The sequence below is a fragment of the Rhopilema esculentum genome, chromosome 21, assembly GCF_057945365.1.
Source record: "Rhopilema esculentum isolate cy_ngs chromosome 21, ASM5794536v1, whole genome shotgun sequence".
Lineage (NCBI taxonomy): Eukaryota > Metazoa > Cnidaria > Scyphozoa > Rhizostomeae > Rhizostomatidae > Rhopilema > Rhopilema esculentum.
In genome coordinates, this window is record NC_142835.1 from 10488176 (window position 1) to 10506300 (window position 18125).

An 18125-nucleotide genomic window follows, 5' to 3' on the forward strand; every position below is an offset into this window, starting at 1 on the left:
TCAGCTCGTCCGTGTCGATTAAAGCCTCGATTCCACCCTCAGTTTCTCTTTCACTTGCCTCTTTGATTTCAAAACCCCCGACTTCATCTTCGTATTGGTCCGAAGATAAGACTTTTGAATTTGTTCGAAAAAGATCCTTCCATTGATGCAAATAAAATCGGTATCTTGTTGCTGTAGCTAATTATTTAGAATTAGAAAAAAATCTCTTCGAAGTATGGAATAAATTTTTGCCAGTTATTTCTCTATTGCAAAAGCTCAAGTTGGCCTTGTAAAATAATAAATTTTTGGATACAGTACAAAACAATTCCACTCCTTGTTTTTGAAATAATGATTAGAAAAACTGCGATTATAAAGTTCAGTTGTGTCTCATATTTTCTTTAGACATTGACAAATTAATGAAAGTTTGGCATCTAGCTCTTAGTCTTTTGGTCTCCTTTTGACTGTTTAAAATCCTTTTATATAAGCTGGGGTTATAGTACCTAGGGGCAAGTTATCTAGGCACCCTTCCATAAGATGTTGCTATGTTTACATCATACTACACTCATTTTATGTAGATTAATACAAATTAAGTAAAGAAATTTTAATGTCCTTTTGTTGAAGCAACTTGTTGAAGCAGTTGAAATTGTGTAACTTATGAAATCTTATCAGCTAAAATCTATATCTCAGTTTAAGAAGAACAAGGAAGTTACTTTAAATTACACCACACGGAAAGATTGTAGCTTAGCTGTGAGGAATACATTGCCCTCCTCTAACTCTTCCCTCTTGGGCTTGTAGAATATTAGGCATGTTGCATTTTAGTGAAGCATTTTATAAAACTAACGATATTTGGAATAATAAAAATTTGAAATTTATCTTTATTTTACAGGAAATGTTTACTCCTGATACAGTTATCACATTGGAAGACGAGGAGAGCAGTGAAGGGTACTCCCAAAGACAGTCACATGCAAGTCACGTTTCTCTCAGACTGCCTCAGTTACATGCAAGCCTTAGTCTCGTTTCAGCCACAAAAATTGAATCGAAATTACCAAGTGCTTCAAATTTAACAAAAAATTGTAAGTTATATTACTTATTGGTTTGCAAAATAAAAAATCAATTTCATTACATTGCAGACTCGTTATTGTTGACTCAAAGTACGAGTCGTGTATGTGGCACTCTATCTGTGTTTCCCCAAGTCTCTTATTAGATATGAAATTTTTTTGTGGTATTTGTTTCAAAAGACACTAACTGACTCTTATTTTTTGCTTGCTTGTAGCTTTTTCCTTGGGGCATCTTACTATTTCATCGATTTGAAAGCTGTGCAATACATTCCTGGTCTAAAGGAAATTCAGCTTTTTTAGATATTGCTAGTAAATTTACTGAAATCCATATTCAAAAGCACGCCTTTAAATTTCATGTTCCTATTTGTTTAAGGCAACCAACTTGCAGCTGTTTGTGCCAAACTCAGAGATGTTTCCCTGTCAAGAGCCCTTGCATTGACAAACAGTATACGCGGCAGCTCCTTTGTCGACGTGGAAACTCAGTTCGCTTTTCCAAATGGATTTGTTGACTATGGCTCCCAATGGCCTAATAAAAGTAAGAGGAGTTTTACCTAGATAAAGGTTTCATTGCCACTATATTTTCATTTTACAAACAGTCCCGTAGAGTCTATGATGTAACTGCTAATTTTAGGTAAGGATCGTGTATCTGGAAGGAAATGTTGAAAGACTATTGAAAATAAACGTTTTGTACCATGATAGTATCTTTTATCTGTCATTCCTAAGTAAACGATTGTTTATTAGTCTTAAATGAACATTTTCTTAATGTGTTTTCTAAAATCTTCAAGTCATGGCCATATTTTCTTGCCTGAATGTACATTTGACATCATAACTAGCGCTAACATAACGACAACATTTGCACGTCAAAAGAGGCCATTCACTCTTGCAAAAGAAATCTATAAAAACATCTTGAAATTTGTAAATGAAACAATGTAGTTGGAGCAAAATGTATGCGAGATTTCAACGAAGATGTACAGTTTTCTGGAACCTCTTGTAGTTATCTCCCGAAAATTTCCTGGCAGCTGCGTCATCAACTTTCCTTTGATGAAAGAAAGCGTTGCGTTTCTCTGTTAATGTCAGAATTATCAGCATGGTAAAAAGCTTTTGAAATGCTTGCATTTTCATATAAATCTAATGACCTCTCTTCACAGTTGACGAAAACCTGGAGCATTTATGGACTGCCCTTGCAGCCGATCAACTCGCAGGGCAACCATTTTGCGACTACATTCGGCTGCTAAGCAAGGAAAAAGCGTTTGCAAATATACGATTCTGGGCCGCTGCGCAGGGATTTCTCTCAAGTCTTGTCCATATGGATACATTGACGCGAAGGAGGCAAGCACGTGCTCTTATACACATTTATCTGCTTGGAGACAGCCCTAGAAAGACATGTCTCGGTCGCGATATTGAAACAAAAATTTGTGAACTGCTACCGAACGATTTGGGATACACAGTCCTTAATGCAGCTTGCTGGCAGTGTGCTAAGGTGCGTTGGGCTGGAATCTGGCCAATCATAGAACCCTTTCTAAACTGGGTTTTCATTCTTTGTTGCTTACATTATTGATTTATTCAGATAAGGAAAGTGTGACGTCATCAAAAATCTATTTTATAATTTATGAATTTTGTTTACATAATCTGAAAGAGTGGCAAAAATAGCTCTTAGAATGCTAGTTCAGTAAAAATGTTCAAAATCAGGTGAGATATGACCGATCAAAGATTTCAACGGATTACTGTTATTCTGGCCTGATCCATTAAGTTACGAACCAAGACTAAACTACAGCGGTTTGAAGGATAAAGAGCCTGTGCTCATGTGGCCATATCTCTGAACATTCAACTAAATTTGCACATTTCAAGGTATATTTTATGATGCTTTTTCGGGCAATATGGTCAAAATCGGATAATTCTAAATAGAGTTTTCGGTGACGTCTTCACTTTATTGGTCTATTGTGGTAGCACGGAAAAGGAAAAATGATAATTTTGAGACTATTTAGGTTAGGTTTTTTATTATTAAAAATTGCAAGTATCTAGATATGATTCAGTGCTAGTTTGGTTACCATTCAATGATCGTGATTTTATTAAAATCAGGCAAAAATAACCTTTGTGCCATGTCAACTGCAAACATATTGATATCAGGACAAGTACCAATTTTCCCGCATTTAAGACGCCGTTTACCGTATTCAATGTATAAGAGAATTGATATCAAATTTCAAAGAGTATCTTAAAGGACAAGTGACACACTTTTCACTCTATCTTTTCTTTTCATTTACTAATAGATCATCATTTAGAAGTAAGTTTTTCCTGGTTTAGAACAAAAAATTCTAATCAGGGGGCGCAGGGGGCGCGATTTTCCTTTATATCACGTGACCCTATGACGTACATTGTGATAACTCGGAATTTTCCTGTCATTAATAGAGAGTTTACGAAACACGACGCGACAGGTCCAGACGAACTGAATTCGGTTAGAAGCGTGTTGTAAACGTTAATATTGCACTGTATACCAGTAGCAGCAATAACAAATTATCACAATCTACGTCACGGTATCACGTGATTCATTTCCCGCCATAATTTGAAAAGGGTTTTTAAGTAGGAAAATGAAATCAGAAAGGAAAAATATTTCAACAGCACTCTCATACAGCATTTTACTTTAAGTTAAAAGAAGAAAAAAAATTGGCGCCAAAAGCGTGTCACTTGTCCTTTAATGTGGCATCGCATAAATTTTTCTACCTCTGAATATGCAACATCAGTCAAATATCTTGCCAAATGCCTTAGATATGTCCTGATTTCGACATTATGAGACAAAGACCAAAGGGACAGAGCCTCATGTGACCATATCTCAGCCACTTTATCACAAAAAGCTGCATAATTACATCAATAGCGTTGTATGTACGACATTCTGATTGACAGCAACCTCAGATTGCTAGGTCATGTATGTAGAAAGAAGTTTTTGCCCTCTCATCTGTGTGATAGGCACAGAAACAATAGAAGATTTATGATTAAACTTTCAGAGAAATAATATGAAATCGCATATTATCAACCAGATTACGTGGCAGCACACTTCGTATGAGACAACATAGACCCTTCCTCTAGATCAATCCTGTCAAGTGATTGCTGCTAGAGCAAAATCGACTGCCAACAAACTTGTATAAACTATGACTTTTGAAATATGTATTTAAAAACGTATTTGAAAAAAGTGAACGTTTGTCTTGAGCTTTTCAAAGTGTAGAACGTCAGAATATTGATCGAGAACTCTATGCTATGAAATATGTTTGCCTAGTTGTGCGAATCAAAACAGGTAAATCAAGAATGCCAGCATGCAGATGACTGACTATACAGTGATGCTTACCTGCAGAAACGTTTGCTTTTTCCAAAGCTGTTTCTAAATTTTGTACCAGAAGAACTTGTTACAAATATGAATGAGAAAGGTATGATTTATTTTGACTTTCAATCTTGTTTGTTTCAGGCGCTGATGCCATTCTGGCTAGAGTTCTTAGACCTCGACGATGAGAAGTTTGCCGAAATTGTGGTATGACACCAATGTTTGCTCATTAAACACTTTCAATAGGACAGACACGGTCTCTTCACCTACTTAGAAATCGTGTTACCCCGAACTTTTCCTTGGCCGTCTCTCTATTTATTTTGATGACCATATTTCAATTTTACAAATTACAAATAAGCAATTATGCTATTGCCTGCTGTCTTAGGAGTAGAAATAATTTTTTTTAGATGAAAAAGCTTGTTGAAGTTTAAGTATCAAAATGGATTTAAGTCAGATAAAAGCGCTTTATGCTACAGGTTTTAAAGCGATAGATTTTCTATGCAAGCATAAAAAAATGATAGGAATTTTAATGCTCGTAAAATTTTATCTGATTGATGTAGTGCTGCAATATCGATATTTTATTTGTGCAGTGTCCAATATGTTGCCTGAAAACATCTGAAAAATTGAACTTCTGGCTTAAAAACATCAGAAACATTCAACATCTTATGTTTTAACGATCTATGAATTAAGATTCATGTTTGGAGGCACAAATGAGCTTTGTTGAATGTGCAATTGTGGGCGCTGTACAATATATGCATGGATAATTATCTAGTATTCTCGGTTCAACAGTGCTCCATGCGTCGAGAACACAATTAGCCTTGAGAAGAGATGCACATGTTTTGGTGTATGGAACAAGACAATTTCGAGTCGCAATCTTGTGTTTTAACTCTACTGATGACAATACTGATAATGAATTAAAATAATCATTTTAATGATTTGATTTTCCTATTCATAAGAGAAATAATTTTTAAACAAGTGAAAATTTTGCATAATTTGAAAAAAAAATCTGAAATGATATGACTTGATATGCAAAGATAAAGTACTTATGTTTCCTTTTCTTGTTCCACTTAAGAGCTACAGAATCTCTAGTGCTCAAAAAATATTTGGCAAAGATTCAAGAAAAGTATCTGTTACCTTTGGTGGTGAATACAGCACCCGGAGAAGAAAAGTGAGAGAAAAAGTCCCTGCAAAGCACATGTGGAATGCTTTACAGCTTGCTATTTCAATATCTGTACCACGTGAGTATTACTATCCCAATATTACGTCATTCCTTGAGAGGTAGAGAAAGAGAGGGAGAAAAAGAAGCTGATGGGATTTTGAAAGGTGAAATTTTGGGGTTCTTTAAATTGCTATCAAGTTGTCTCTTTTCAAAATTTTAACAAACAATAAAATGCTTAATGAAGTACGATGCAGAACTGTTTGTTGTTATATGTTTGTGAATATTGAAATTTATCTAGAAACATAAGCTTAAAACTATGCTATAGGATATTTTACGAAAGAGTACTAATAGAGAGAAGCACATGGATGAAACTAGACTAAGAGAAAGCTAGACATTGCACATGCAAAAAAACAGGCAAAGCTGAACACAAGTGAAGAGTACCAAACTGTGACTTCATCAAAAGCATATTTTTAGAATTCTTGACCGCCTAACTTGAAGATTGCTATAGAGCTGCTAATTAAATGAGACATGGCAAGTAAAAGAGCTGATGTTGGTCAGAAGCAAACGCTAGTCACTATGACTATATTTTGAGAGTTACTATATTTTGAACTGCAATTACTTTTTAATGCTTAGCGTTAAAGAGTACTTTGCAAGCTCTTTGGAGGTACCTAGCAAGTCGCTGGGCAAGGCATTCAAGGCGATTGTAGCAAGACCCTTCTCTTTTTCTTTCATTTTCGAATTTCCGGTTACAAGATTGATTGAAAAAGCAGTTTTTTGCATACACAATGATACATTGATATCATTTGCTCATTTCAATTACTAATACTTAGATGGAATGTATATTGATCGTTTCAGAAACAGCCAAGCCGTTACTCGAAGGATACGAAGATGTTGATGATGGTGATGAGGAAAAATTCGAGAGCAGTTTACAAGAACGTCGTCTACGTATTCTAAACAAACAGGCAGCGCAAGCTTTAGAAGATTACAGAAAATCAAACCCATATCAGAGTGCTATGGCCTATTATTTTTACCAACAAAATCTATTACTTGGAAACATGGGATCAAAACAAACTGATAACAGACACATGACTACAATAACAAAGGAGCTTGGTAAAAAGCATTTACATGACAATAAACCGAGGCTGCCAAGACCGAGGTAATTTGTTTGTAGTCAAGTTTTTGTCGAATTTCCCGGGTTGGTGCAAGTTTAGCCTCAGTCTCTGAATTCATTTTATGTCACTTTTTTGGAAAAAGAAAAATTCAGCTTTCTAAAATTTTCAAGCAAAGGAAATTAGGACATACTGAAGAATAGTTTAAGTGCTTGATTCAATGAAACCTGAGCTGCAAAATCAAATAATCCTTGAGTTGCAAATGAAGAATTTGTAAGGTTTTGACTTTGGTACTTCGACAACCTTTAATTAATATGTTGAATGTTTTAACCGACTTATTAGATGTGCGATACCGCTTAGCACACTTTCATGAAGCTGTAAAGCAGCAAGTGCGCTAATACCTGTGCCATGTCCCTTTTGGTAGATTGCAGAATGTAGCATGTAGAATGTATAAGATTTTTATTTGAATGCTTTTGTAAGGCACTGCTTCGAGAACTCTCAAAATAGTTGGTGCACTTGTCAAAATCTTTCAAAAAAGAACATTGTTAAGACAAGCTGTTTCTAAAAGGTTTCAGATCAGAAACTCCATGTATTTTTGCTTTTGTTCTAATCCTTTTGTTTAGCAATAGAAAATATATTGATATCCTAGTTGGAATACTGTCTATATCTATCATCTTAGGTCATTCCAAGAAATTCTTCATGACCCTGCGCAACTTGAGGCTTTCAAAAAGTTCTTGGCTAAGTCTGACAGCGAAATACCAATGCTGTTCTGGCAAGCAGTAGAATCAATGAGAATCAACACGAAGGAAGCTAAACAAAGGCAACACCGAGCAAATGGCATTGTTAAGAGGTTCTTTGGCCCAGGTACTAATTACGGTAAGTTTTTGGTTAGAGCTAGAGCTACAGTACTTAGCTGATTTTCTTGAATTTTTCATCTTTTTCCAAATAAGATCTTTACATCTTTGCAATTAAGTAAGAAAGACCCTAGGTTAAAGATGGGTATGGCTATTAGAATGACTATAGTTATTATATGGTTTGTTTAATTATAGTTCGCTTTCTTATTGAGTATTGTAGAGCTGTAAAAGGCAAGCACTTTGACGAAACATTGTCGTATAATTGCAAGCTACACGGAACGTCTTCATAGACCGGGCTACAGTGGCGGTAGGTACCACCTCAGGGCGGAGAAATTCAAATGGATATTTTCAGGTAGCTATGGGTCTGGTTACTTGGAAAAGTGATGGTGAACGGGAAATTGTTGGGGTTTATGGGGTAAATACGGGGGTTAAAGTTCGTCATATTAGCATATTACCTCTGCGGAGGAGCCACTGTTTTGTTTACGACTTCAGATAAGTGAAAGTGCTTGTTATCATAAAAAATGATCTAGAGGGAGTCTTTTAGAGCCTCTTCTTTAAATTCCGACATATTGCTACAATAAGAGTAGTCACGTGACCAATTTTTACCCCTTACCATATTTGGAAGGTGAGCTTTTTTAACAGAATACCTTTGTTCTTTTTTTTGTACCACGTATTCTTTTGTTTGATACTCTTAAATGTTAAAAGATGCAAGTTAAGGCAAAGATACCTGCATTTGTCATTGTTTATCCATTTTAGGTTTCATTTTCACTTTCTTTATCATCTCCGAAGGTCACGAAGTAGAAAGATCTGTCAAATTTATGGACCTTTCACCCGATGACTTCCAAATCTTTGCAATGATGTTTGATCGCAATATGTGTAGCCTCAGTGATGGTTGGCATGGAGGCAAGAGTGAAATGTCTATGGCTTTGCCTTGCCTTACATACTTCTTGCCAAATAATTTTTTCCTCACATCATTGACATTTTTTGCCGATATCCATATAAATGGCAAACATGTTCTTCAAGGTTAACAAATATTCTTTAGCTATGAGATCAACATCTTTAATTTCATAATAAATGTTCTGATCGATATTGGCTTCGGCATCTTCTTTTACGTTAGTTCGGCCTGCTTCTTCGTGATCGTTATTGGTACATGATGTTTCTGTTGCCTCTTTACCCGGTACTTTTGGCAAAAATTACACACCTGGGGATAAACATCTGGTCTCTGAGTAGCTGCAGTCTCTAGTGTTTGTGGACGCTGAATAGCTTCAGTGCTAGTTTCTGCGAGGAATTTCTCACGGGACAGGATCTTTGTAAATTTTTTTTTAACAAGGTTCTAAGTGAACTCCGTGCTTATTTGGATCAACCTCGTCAGGAATGGAGCTGCATTGTTCTTCGTGGAGATTTTTGCCACCAAGTCGTAAACGAGTAGCCTTTGCAATTTTTTCTTTATTTATGTCAGACAAATCTTTAATATTACTGTACAGACAATCTTTGCTCGAGTAATGAACAATACAGCTTAGGCCTTGCATGTTTAAAAATATAAATAAAACAGGACCTCCTCAATACTTTAAAGGTGCACAGAGTATCCAATTTTCAGAGCGAAAATAACAACTTAAATAAAGAAAATGACGCTTAGAGCAAAACAATTCTTTCTTGGTAATGATGCACACAGGTCTTTTTGTTCTGCTACGTATTTCCGTGATTTATTGAGTTCATTGCGTTACATATTGGTGTTACTATTTGTACAAATATTTTCAAAGCGATGAATTGCGAAAAAAGTTGTCCAGCATCTGAAGGAGATGTGGAGTCATCACGTAATAACCAAATGCGCATGAAATCAAACGGACCTAATAAATTATCATGTCTTCGCAACCATTATTCTATACATAGTTAAAAACAGTTTTAAAGAAGAGGCTCTAAAAGACTCCCTCTAGATTACTTTTTTATGATAACAAGCACTTGTCATGCTCTGAAGTCGTTAACAAAACAGTGGCTCCTCCGCAGAGGTAATATGCTAATATGACGAACTTTACCCCCCGTATTTACCCCACAAACCCCAACGATTGCCCGTTCACCATCACTTTTCCAAGTAACCAGACCAATAGCTACCTGAAAATATCCATTTGAATTTCTCCGCCCTGAGGTGGCACCTACCGCCACTGTAGCCTGGTCTATCAAGGCTGTAAGCAAAATTTTTATGTAATGGATTTCGATATCGATTCAAGGCACCTTAAAGGCAGTCTTTCACGACGTTGATTGGTTATAAGAACAAAGGGGTTTTTATTGTTTCCAGTCCCCCTTAATTTATCGCATTGTAAAAAATATGGCGGAGCGCTGGAATCGTGTTTAGGCTATTGTTCCAGCTATTGTTCTCGTTAACCAATCCACAACGAGACAGATTGCCTCTAAGAAAGATGACAGCGAGTAAGACAATTCCTCAACACCCCCTACCATATCTTTTCTCTATTGCCATCGTTGATATTTTTCTCTCTTTTGACAAGGCAAAGCTTTGGATTGCACGGCAGATATCGTACGAGATCTTCCGCAGATGGACAAAGTGACTCCTGCTATGCTGGTTTCTGCTCAGACATGTGTGACACGTAGCATGGAGGAGAAATGGTTTGGTTTATCACAATATCTATCTTCCTATTGAATGACTTTCTTTGGCTGTACTTGTGTACAAAATGAAGTTAGCTTCGTGATTTAAGGAAGACAAAATTTCAAATGGCGAATTCTGCTTTTGTTATTTCTATTTTTAATTTGGTTGTGTTCTTTTAAATGACTTTAAATGTATATGAGAAACATTTCAGTAATCTCGCATCATTGATGCTTTCTAACTTTTTAAGGTTTGTCCAATATCTTGCAACATTCCCAGCGGATGAAGAACTGTCAGGCATTACTAAATTGCCTCATTTCCGTTCTAAGGCAACCACCGGGTTGCCAGCATCCAAGAGTATCAAGCACAGAAATGTAAGTCAGTTTACTGTAATATTTCTCCTGCTACTCGGCAGTTTGACTCAAAATTGTTAAACCAACGACTTTGATTAAAACTAAAATCAATGCTACGTAGTTTAGCAAACTCGGCAGAGCTGCTTCTAATCCTCCTTAGGTCAAATTGGAGCTATCTTAAGGACCTCTGCATAGAACTGTCTTAATTTAAAGTTCATAATGGTAATTCATCTCTGCATTAACGAGAGAAATGTATACGCATGGAGGCTACTGGTGAACTAAGAAAAGAAGTTTACATGAGGCATGCCTGTCTTAATCGTTTACCTTAAATTATGCGAAAAATAGGTGCAGCTGCACACAATTAAAGTTCGAGAAGAAAATAAAAAAGAGAGAGAGATTAAACTATCTTCTGAAAATTTGAGTACAAGGATGGTAGGTCTAGAAAGGCAAGTTTGATTAAGCAATCGATATTTTTACATCAAAGAAGAAGAACTGAGGCTTTTCAAGCTGTTTTTTCTAGTTTTTAAAAGTTAAGGCTAACGGGGTGATATAGCCTTGTGCCAATTGCAATTGAAATTTATATCAGTATTTAGAATTCTTTTCTACAGCTTTTAAAGACCGTTAGTTTGAAAATGAAAGTATCCATCTTCTAAATTCTACTTCAATTTCAAAACCAACACGAAAGCCATTCTGAATCCTCAACCAGTGCCATAGAGTTGTCCGTCAAAAAAGTGGAGTGTTTGCATCCCAACCAAAGTCTGACTCATTGGTTAAAGCTTCCTTTGAAACGAGGTGGCATACTTCTCACGGCGTACTTTTGCAGCCTCCATGCAGATGCAGTCGGGTATTTCTTCTCGAATTAACGATAATGTCGTATTTCTGCAAAAATAGCCAGAAAGAACCGCAACTAAACCTTTCTTTGCTCATGATATGATCATTATATAAGCTGCTTTGGACTGTTTTTAGTTTAGGCCAGTTTATTCATGCCTCTGTGATAACTGATGTTTGATAAGGAGTTTTCTTTTTGAAGCGAGCTTTGTGGAAGATGTTTGCGCGCAACATTGTGAGCTTCAGACGTGGGATTGCAAATCATCGAGTTCTCAGGCATTTTCAGAGCTTTCTTCGATATGAACACAAAATGAACGTAAAACGCAGTAAGTCTAACCTTGATACTTAATATGTTCGTTTATTTGCACTAGTGTTGAGCTAATATTTGCTAAGTATCCAGCTTATCGGTGATTACTTTGAGGTAAACCAGATCTTTTGATTAGAGTCAAGTCATCTCTTAACGGTTATAGTAAAATCATTTGCATAACTTTTGCAATTCCGAAATACACGACTGAGAGTTTGTATAATAATTTGTGCCGCATTTTGGTGAATACGTATTATAAAGCACTGCGATTTAACTTTGTTTTGTATATCTTTTAGATAGTTTTATGAATTAGCTTTGTTTTTAATAGAAATATTGCAAATAAAATAGAGGTCCCCTTGTAAACCAGCATTGGCTGAAGGACTACCCTCCTTAAATTATTTGAAAATGAAAAATAAAATGAAAATTATGCATAGCAATCCAAATTACTTAATTCTTTAGCACCGCTACATTGTATCCCTTTATAAACGTTTTCAAAATGTATTTTCTTTAATGGCACGTAGAAAGCTACCATCTACTAAAACTTCGCCTGATAGTTGCTTTTTTCTTTTGAGGCAAAGAGCAAGGAGAGGAGGGCCCGGAGCGTGTGCTGATCAGCAATAAACTTGTTTCTACAGAGAAACTTATTAATGATTTGCGATTCTGGATAGAAGTCGACAGGTACAGCATTTGTTTCATTTTCTAACATTAGAGAAATGATTAGGCCCTTTTTCTGATAATACACTGAAGTTGCCCCAAAAAAGGGAATTTCACTGATTGCCACAATGGCTTTGACAATGAATGGCTCACAGTGAAAAATATAAATGATCTTCGGTCATACCCTTGTTCTTTAGGAAAATGTAAGAATTATTCCGATAAATCGAAGTGACAAGAACAGAGTCTTATGTGCGATTTTCACTAATCTTCAGTGCCGTCGGAGCGAAATTCATATTGAGGGGTGGGGGGCTACCCACTGTTTTCTTCATTATAAATGGAACATACTGCAGTTTGGTAATTATGGAGGGGGGGGGGGGATCTCCAGCCGTTTCATTTCTCTAGTTTAACCATCTAGACAATTATGTTTTCTTTTCGTAACGATAATTTATTTTTTGCTCATACTGTATAAGAATAAAAGCACATCTCACAGTGGTATATTGCCTTGCACTGTTTGATAAAGTAATTCTAATTTGGTATAAGAAACACTTATGTAACACTTTGCAAAACATGTTTGTGCCGCAGTGGAAGAAACTCTTATTCCTCGCTAACAATTTCTTCGAGTTAGCGATAGGGGTGGCTAAGTTGGTAGATCAAAAACACACAGTGGCGGGCTCAGTATACTGTCATGTCACTAGCTCACTCGTTATTACTTCTTCAAATATTAAAGAGGTCTTTGATAAGCCTTTCACACCGCAAATCTTCAAGATTGCATGAAACTGTGCAGCGTAAAATTTGTCAAACTGCAGTATGTTTTTTCTTCTATAACAGTGTACTGAATGAGAAGGAATACAATAGGCAGCTGCCCCCCTCCCCCACTCAATTTGAGTTTCTTTCCGACGGCACTGTTTATTAAAGTTATACATTTGTCATTGGTAACCAGTATATGCCATTAGCAACTTAGGAAAATATTATATGTTGAGGCTAGTAAGTATTCAAATTGGACGCACTTTGTAAGTATCCAGTTTTACATGCTGTAACAAAGTAAAGCGATTAACTGTGTAACGAGATTCTATGTTATTTTTTCCTTTCCAGATACAAAGAATTCGCTGATGCCGTTGTCCTTTGTGCCAAATTGGGAAACTACACCAAAGACGATGAGCTTATAGTGACAAGAAAAGCAAAGGCCATCGTCAACTGTTTCGTCGACTCTCTGGTTCCCCCAAGAATTCAGGTAACTTTGATGGTTTCCTTTAGATTAGAGAGGTCTAAATTTGAAAAATGCTTTGAAAAAAGCAAACATTTCACAACATACTACTTGAAAAGCTTTGGAGCTCTGCAGTCTTTTTATCAAGCAGCTTTGGAAGCGATCTACAAAAATGAAAAAGCCGCCAATGCGTAGATAGAAAGAGTTCGTATTCTCCCTTGGAGTCCCGTGGTAATTTTCTATAGGCATGCAGCACTGATTGGACAACTATGCCGGTCATGTGCTTGCATCTTTCTGATTGGCCTACTTCGATCCACAACTGATATATAACTTCCATCGTGTTCTTTCTGATCCTTATGCTGACATTTTAGATTCTGACGATTGTCAGTCGAAAAAACTTTAGTAGTATGTTGTGAAAGGTTTGCTTTTTTCAAAGCCATTTTCGAGTTCTGTACTACGAACAATTGTTGACAAGTTAAAATTTTTTGACATAACTAGCTCAAACACATTGTTACTTTTCTTTCCTAGCTACGTTCACATTCGATTGAGCATATTTATATGGTAAAATTCAAACCACCAGAAATGCGCATTTTTTTAGTTTGTTAATGAGTAAATCCAAACCAGTGAGAATGTGCCGTTAACCAAACATTTTCGGCGGTCAGTGATAAGTAAAGGGGTGAATCTGAGCAAAATAATATCAAATAGTTTCAGTAAAACAAAAATCTTATGAAAAGCAGCAATCGTATGGTAAGCTTAATCTCACGAAAAAATAGGTCGTTTATAATGCTTTTGTACTGTTTATCAGTTTATGCGAAATTGCTATATGCTGATGGCTCAAGTTCAGTACCACAGATACAAGATAAGAAAGACACTGATTTACTGTTTAGGCTCCAATTCTAATTCCAATAGAGGATTGTAAAACTACGATCAATCATAACCTAAATTATAGTTTAGATTTCAATATCGATCCATTCTTATTCTATATCTTCTCTAGTCTCATTCAATTCAAATCTAATTTCTATCGCATATTTCAACGTGTGACTACAACAACAGCAACTATTGAGGAGGACGGCGTACCATACAATTTCTCACACAGTTGAAAAGATTGCACAATTTTCAAACACGCTTACTCAGAAATGTGTTTGGTATCGGGGGCTAATCGGCAATTCAATGGAATGATGGTAGGAATAAATTGCTATTTGAAATGGCTAAGAAACATAGAAAGGAGGGAAGGGAAAAAGCGTTTGTTTTATAGCCAATCATAGATGGAGAAAAAAGTGAGGTGAAAGAGTCTAAGATACACGACCACGATAATTGTTTGGTAGACGGACAAGGGGAATCTTTTAACAAGTAAGGCAACCCTCTGTCCTGGAATGAAAGAGAATGGGTATAGAACAAAGTCATAATTAAGTGCGCTCTTTGAATCCAAATAGAAATGTTACCACATTCATTTGAAGATTTTTGCTTGCTCGTCAATCCTGGAAGTAAACTGTGATGTAGAGAAAAAAGTCACAAGTGAGAATAGAAGAAAAAGATGCGTGTTCAATGAATAAAACGAATAATGAATAAAATAAAACAGATCAATGAATAAAACGAAGCGAAGGAGCCTGTCACTTGCTTGTTTACATTTATTTTCCCTAATAAAGCTACCATTTTTCAATCACTTTATTTAACGTTTGATGCAAGATCTAGCCTGACTACATGTAAGTAGAATTATCGAATAGGTGCAATCTAGCAGTGTAAAATACTGAATAGAAGAACGAAAGAAAAGATACAATTTTCTGGTAAGCTGACTGGTTCCATTAAATTGCCTCAGTTCACAGACTTTTACAAAAAGTAAGCTGTTTCTCTAGCAATAATGACATTTTCCACAGGATAATGAAAAGCAAAACGAAGAGCACAAAACTGCTTGTTTGTTTACAGTACTGAAACTTTTTGTTTACTTTTCTGTCTTTTTAAGTTCATTAATGAAAAATGTTTATCTTAATCGAATTTATTAAAAAAAAAATTTCCGTTTCTGAAAAACCATCATTTCATTTCTTTTCCTACTTTTTTATTTGCTAATTAAGTTGAAAACAATTTTTATTTATTAAGATAAATTTTGCATTGGAAGAAAACAAAATTTTGGTTTGGTTAACTTTGAGAAATACACCACAGCTTCCATTTCGGGGTCCTACCATCACAGCATATGTAAATCGCCTGCTTCAAATGCTATGTTTCTTTTGATTCAAATGCATCCTTAATTATTGTCCTAGATTTGCAGCATATAGTATTACTTGCTATGCTTCAATTTTTATAACATTTAGTGGAAAAAAGAGCGACTAACGTCATAATTTTCACGAGTTGATGACAAGATTTATGTTATCATTAAAGGCAAAGCAAGGCCAGCCCCATTTTCTTTGCAGTATTTAAACTTATCATTATTGACTAAACTTTATTTAGCTGATGGCAATAACGGTGAAATAGAAGTGTTTTAACCTGGATTAACTCTCTGTTGTAAGGCCAACAGTTAAGAATTTTTCCTATCTCGCTATTTGTCTGTTAATATTGGGAAATTGCCAATAAATATTTCTTATATTCATTCATCTTGGATATTCCTCATCAGAGATAAGATAAGGATATTCCTTATGAGATTAGGGCAATCCTCAATTCTTCTGAATCACCAAACAAATCACCCACTCAGGGTACAAATAAAATGTTGCCAAAGCAGAGAAGAAATTCTACGTAGGGTAAAATGGAAAACTGTTGCCCCGTCGACTCTAAAATGTTCCTTTGTTTACAGTGCTGCATTTGCCCGTTGGCAAACTAGGCCCGGGAGACTTCTATTCTTTATTTGAAGCCTAGTAGCCATCGTGATTAGGAAGGAAGTGTAAATCAAAACAGCAAAAATTGCTACAGTCTGGCAACAACAGCAACAGTTTAAACAACATCAGTAACATCAAGGTCAACGATGACAAACCATCATTTTATCACATTCAGAGAAAATTCTGTTTTCGTCCCCATTTAAGTACTTTAAATGCATTTTACGTAGATTTGAATTTGTTTAAACATTCGTAAAAATTGCAATATTTTTAAATAAGGAACCACTTTCTAAGTAACCTACATATAGAAAGTGGAAAAATCAAAGAACCGTTATAACTATAGTCAAAAACCCTAAGGAACTTTTCAATCTTGAATATTTTTCTCATTGCAAACAATTAAGAATAAGGAAGCCGTTTACATTCATTTGGAGCTAAAACCAGATAAATCTTGTGTTACGAAAGTAGCTATCGAGTATTTGGTTGTGTCTTTGCAATGTTCATGGCACTAAATCTGTAGTTAAATTTGGAACAGGAAAGAAAATTTTTGTACTACATTTCGATCAAAAAAGGTCCAAAAATAAGGAGCTTCAAGAACTAGGCCTCGAGCTTGGTTCCTTATCAAAGAAGCGGTATTCATAGTGGCATGAAAGCAAAGTAGTGGTGTTCAGAGGCCTAAATTTCAAGATTTCAGATTTATAGTTTCGTATTGAATTGCTCTGTATTTGTATAGTATTTATTCAATATTTATTAACTTTACTCTCTTATAGCTTCAACTTAGAATTGAAATGATTGCTAAACCAGCTTATGTTAACTTTTACTTACTATCTATAGATTAATGTTCCTGTTGACATTGCTGACGCCATAATGAGCCACGTGAAAAGCGACATTATAGAACGAGGCTTGTTCCATGATGCGGCCTTTTCTGTTTTTTCAGTTCTCTTGCACTACTGGAAAAGGTATTTATTAAAAATTTGTGCATACAGACAGGCATTTTCTAAGTAGATTGAAACATTGTCAAATCTACTGGTACTTTTCTTTTTGCATGAATATTATGGGTAATCTAGTAGAATGATTATCCTTATCATGCTACTCTTTTGTGACGCATGAAAAATTTCTCTCCTTTGTTAAATGTTATTTGTTGGTATTCTTTTAGCCCTCTCAATAATGATTTTCATACAGTCTAATCATGAAAGTGACATTTCTGGATGTTGTTATAATGCATTTACGATTATTGAATCTTTGTCTTTAGAAAATATGAAGGAAAAAATGTTTTTATGTAAGAATACGATCATTTTTGCTGGCCCTCGATGCTTGTAAAAGAATTCAACTTGAAGCCTCTATATATTCCAATATTGTTCCTAAACCAAACTGTTGGTAACTTCTGCTTAGGAACGAAAATTTCGAAAAAGTCGAAAGACATTAGAGTAGTATGGTTAAAACACATTCAAAACGTCATGTCATCTTTTGATGTTGTGTTATTGTAGGTTCATATTTTACAGAGATTTAACTATTTGAAGAAAAAGTTTTGATCATTGCTTTAGATCAAGTGTAAGCCAGGCAATCAATTTTCATTTCTCTTGCCCAATTCTTTCAGAAAATATCAATCTCGTTTGTTTTCAACCAACAGATTTTGTCATTACCGGATACTACCGAAATCGAAGCTACCAGAATGCCCTTCCAGTGCCAAAACTACTCGCTCGACACAAATTGAGAGGAGGAAGGTTGCTCTGCAAAAGAATCAGTGCAGGCGTGTCAGTGTACAGCCAGGTAATCAACGGTTTCTCTTTCGCGAAATATATTAATTAACCAAGGCTTTTCGCCTGTTACACGGTATGCATACGAAGCCGTTTTCGCAAGAGCTCGTATAAATTTTGCTACACAATACGATCACAGTCTGTTCACATTGCCTAGCAAGT

The 18125-nt window shown here is 35.7% G+C and overlaps 1 protein-coding gene across 1 annotated transcript in view; it reads left to right on the forward strand.

Moving 5' to 3' along the window:
- Positions 1 to 18125, forward strand: part of LOC135684121 (regulator of G protein signaling protein-like) — a 38981-nt gene that overhangs the window by 8667 nt on the left and 12189 nt on the right. Inside the window, exons 7-20 of the mRNA XM_065199526.2 lie at positions 866 to 1052; positions 1411 to 1572; positions 2186 to 2517; positions 4492 to 4554; positions 5420 to 5585; positions 6362 to 6662; positions 7295 to 7491; positions 9971 to 10088; positions 10316 to 10439; positions 11449 to 11572; positions 12123 to 12228; positions 13297 to 13435; positions 17041 to 17165; positions 17837 to 17976. Of these exons, the coding sequence (XP_065055598.2) occupies positions 866 to 1052; positions 1411 to 1572; positions 2186 to 2517; positions 4492 to 4554; positions 5420 to 5585; positions 6362 to 6662; positions 7295 to 7491; positions 9971 to 10088; positions 10316 to 10439; positions 11449 to 11572; positions 12123 to 12228; positions 13297 to 13435; positions 17041 to 17165; positions 17837 to 17976 (2284 nt within the window). The remainder of the gene's footprint in view (positions 1 to 865; positions 1053 to 1410; positions 1573 to 2185; positions 2518 to 4491; positions 4555 to 5419; positions 5586 to 6361; positions 6663 to 7294; positions 7492 to 9970; positions 10089 to 10315; positions 10440 to 11448; positions 11573 to 12122; positions 12229 to 13296; positions 13436 to 17040; positions 17166 to 17836; positions 17977 to 18125) is intronic.